The 3,446-nt window shown below is 38.3% G+C and overlaps 1 protein-coding gene across 1 annotated transcript in view; it reads left to right on the top strand.

Moving 5' to 3' along the window:
• Positions 1-784: 784 nt before the first annotated feature.
• cdhr1a (cadherin-related family member 1a) overlaps positions 785-3,446 on the top strand; it is a gene marked incomplete at both ends in the record, with an annotated part of 85,526 nt that continues 82,864 nt past the window's right edge. The window contains one exon of the mRNA XM_080740821.1: positions 785-821. Coding sequence (XP_080596947.1) covers positions 785-821 — 37 coding nt within the window. The remainder of the gene's footprint in view (positions 822-3,446) is intronic.

Consider the following 3,446-nt stretch of genomic DNA (forward strand, 5'->3'; position numbering starts at 1 on the left):
TGTGTGTGTGTGTGTGTGTGTGTGTGTGTGTGTGTGTGTGTGTGTGTGTGTGTACATTTTACAGTCTATCTGTTGGTTCCCTTGACACATCACTGTGACATCACAGGTGATATCACAGGTGACATCACCTCTGTAAAAGTCCATACATGGGTATTCCCCAGAATCCCTTTTATGCCCATATATGATGATCCCTGATTTCATTGATATTTATCACTGGTCAGATGGCCAAAGCATGGCCCATATCTGTGTGGCTGGTTCACATAGGGATTTCCATGTATGGACATACAATATATTGTATGTATATGGATACATATTATTATTAATAAAGGATAAAAGAAAAGAAAAGGTCCATGGGCATTCCCATGGACCTTCCCGTGACCAGAAACAAATCCCTTTATGCCCATATGTGGAGATTTCTGATGTCAGGCCCTGCTTGGCTTTACTAATTAACATACATTTTATGACCATATATGGAGATCCCTGTCCCAATGTCATCAATATTAAGGACATAACTGGGAATGCCCATATTTGGTAATGCCCATATATGGGCATGTTTTGACATAACATTGTTGACTATCATGCAGGGGTCTCCATATATGGGTAACTGGTCCGATATACATCACTGGCCAGATGGCCAAGAGGTCGCATGTCGCCCTGAGGCGTCTTACTAGTTATATTGCTATAGTAATTTTGAAATAATACAATCCTTTCTATAAAACAAAGCTATGGGATGAGTGTGTGTGTGTGTGTGTTGTGTGTGTGTGTGTGTGTGTGTGTGTGTGTGTGTGTGTGTGTGTGTGTGTGTGTGTGTGTGTGTGTGTGTGTGTGTGTGTGTGTGTGTGTGTGTGTGTGCAATGATCATTACTATGTGCAGACACTGAGGAACGATATTTTTCACATCTCCCACAATCAAGCTGTGTATAGCGTTCTTTGTTTTTTGTTTTGTTTTTCTATAGAGAGGCTTCCAACAACAGCTTGCAAATATCAATTTAATTACGACCAGAGTTTTCGTCATTACTGCGTATGCGTGGCCACGTGAAAGCCAGTATTGTATTTATCATTTTAAAAATGATTTAAACTGTTGTGCGACAGCCTTGTATGATGAAGCAGGGCTTTACTTTGCGAAGAAACATACAACTTTGAAACTTGGAGATACAAGGTTTCTTCCCGACAGTGACGATATTTACACCCCCGTATTATGTTGGTGTGCCCATTAGTACAGGGAAAATTAGCAGAATACCTGTCAAATCTGGGAATAAATTCCTTACCAAACAATTTCTTCACCAATGTGTTCGTAAAGGTGTCTAGTAACATATCTAACAAAGATTGAAATTCAACATCCCTAGCAAAATGTTTGACAGCTAGGGTAATTCTGGGTCTCATTCACTTACTATACACTTTACTATAAGGGAAGAAATCACTACCAAAAATATACTTTATGTGGGATGTGAGGGGTCTAACTAGGTGTTTTTAATTATTCTGAATCCATTGCAAGCATTTGTTTTGCACGAAAAACTAAAAATGGACCCCCATACCACTGTGAAAAGTGATGACTCATCATTAAACCATAATTTTTATGGGCTGTTTTTAGCCCAATTAATGTTTTTCGTGCAAAACAAATGCTTGCAATGGATTCAGAATAATTAAAAACACAGAGTTAGACCCCATCCCACTTAAAGCATATTTTTGGGAGTAAATTGTCCCTTATAGTACAGTGTATAGTAAGTGAATGAGACCCAGAATTACCCTAGCTGTCAAAGATTTTGCTAGGGATGTTGAATTTCAATCTTTGTTAGATATGTTATTAGACACCTTTACAAACACATTGGTGAAGAAATTGTTTGGTAAGGAATCTATTCCTAGGGTTTTATTAAAATTCCCTAACTACATGGATTATTGGGACATGAAAAGGGTGCCCATGCAGAAAAAAGGTTGAGAAACACTGGTCTACTATGTGTGTGCACAGCGCTTGTTTTTCCTTTGGGTGCGGCATGGCTCAGGCAATGTTTCTCAGAAAGACCGTATTCACTTGTTTATCTGTTGGGTGAGGTGCTTGCATTTCATTGACTGTGGTTACACGACCTGTTTACAGTTGTTCCATCTCCTATTCGACTTATATTGTATTTGTGAACCACAGCAGGCGTTTATTCAGAAAGGTTAACCAATGTATCTTTTGATGTTTCTTTAAAAGGATCCCTGGCTAATATGACAAATATGCCTAATACATTATAATTGTACTCTATAACTACAATATACAATTAAAAACACCTTAAATGTTTTATTTCTTAGCTAATCTTTCACTCAATAGGGGAAATGCCTGTCGCAAGTTGATGATGTCATAAATGTCATGTGTCATTTTTTATTGCATGCATGTGCAAAAAAACAAAACAAACACATTTGAAATATTGATTTGATGCTCATATTAACCATAGGAAGTATTACGTTTGTTTTTATTTGCACATGCATGCCATAAATTCCATAGGGATAGATCATAAATTACATTTATGACATCATCAACTTACGACAGGGATTTCCCCTATTGAGCACGGCAGCACTTGAAGAGATTGTTAATTGAATTGAATTAATTCCTTGTGTCAATAGGTTCTGTTTTTTTATCTGCAGTTGCCAGTTAAGCCTATCAAACAAATAAAATGTTGTTTGATCTGCGTTTGTCATAAACACACAGACCAGATCAGTTTAATTAATCCAGAACACAAGCGATTGCTATAATTTCAAGTTCTGTAACCAAATCAAATATACATTTATTCCATAGCAACGTTGTACTCCGACTGCCTCTTTGCTCTTCCATGGGCACATATACGTATAGGGAGAGAGCATAACATTGCACTGAGGATACCGGCTTGCACAGCCTGGTCTTAAAGGCAATGGCATCTGGCACGGTGATTGGTTTTAATGTAATATCCAAACCACACCTATATAATGTAACGCTAACAGGTAACACAGGTGTTTTAGGGATAGCTAAGATTGCAACTTGGCTTATCCCTAAACTTCTCTTTTCCATTTTAAATAGTTAAAATAGCTGATCTACAAGCTCACAATGTGTGTTGATGTAGATCGCCTATTTGAAGTATTTTAAAATGTTTTTCAAAATAGTAAAAAAAAAAAAAAAAAAAAGGCAAAGAAGTTTAGGGATAAGGGGTAAATAGAACGGCAGAATCTTGCTCCCCAGTTGCACTTACAACTAAGGGCAGCCATAGCTAATAGTGGTTAGTGAGCCCGCCTGGGGAGAGAGAGCCCCTTGTCCTAGGTAAGAGTCCAACCAATGTGTCGATGTGTGACTTGTGTGTCCCTGAGCAAGAACCCCTAATTGCACTGCACAATGGCTCAAAACCTCTAGTTTAAGGATCTGTACAGGACACTCATGTGTGAGCTGTGAGGGCTGTGGGCCGCTTCTCTTACAAAAGTAAAGCAAATACACTCACCCA

Source organism: Nannobrachium achirus (genome assembly GCF_963921795.1).
Source record: "Nannobrachium achirus genome assembly, chromosome: 13".
NCBI classification, from domain to species: Eukaryota; Metazoa; Chordata; class Actinopteri; order Myctophiformes; family Myctophidae; genus Nannobrachium; species Nannobrachium achirus.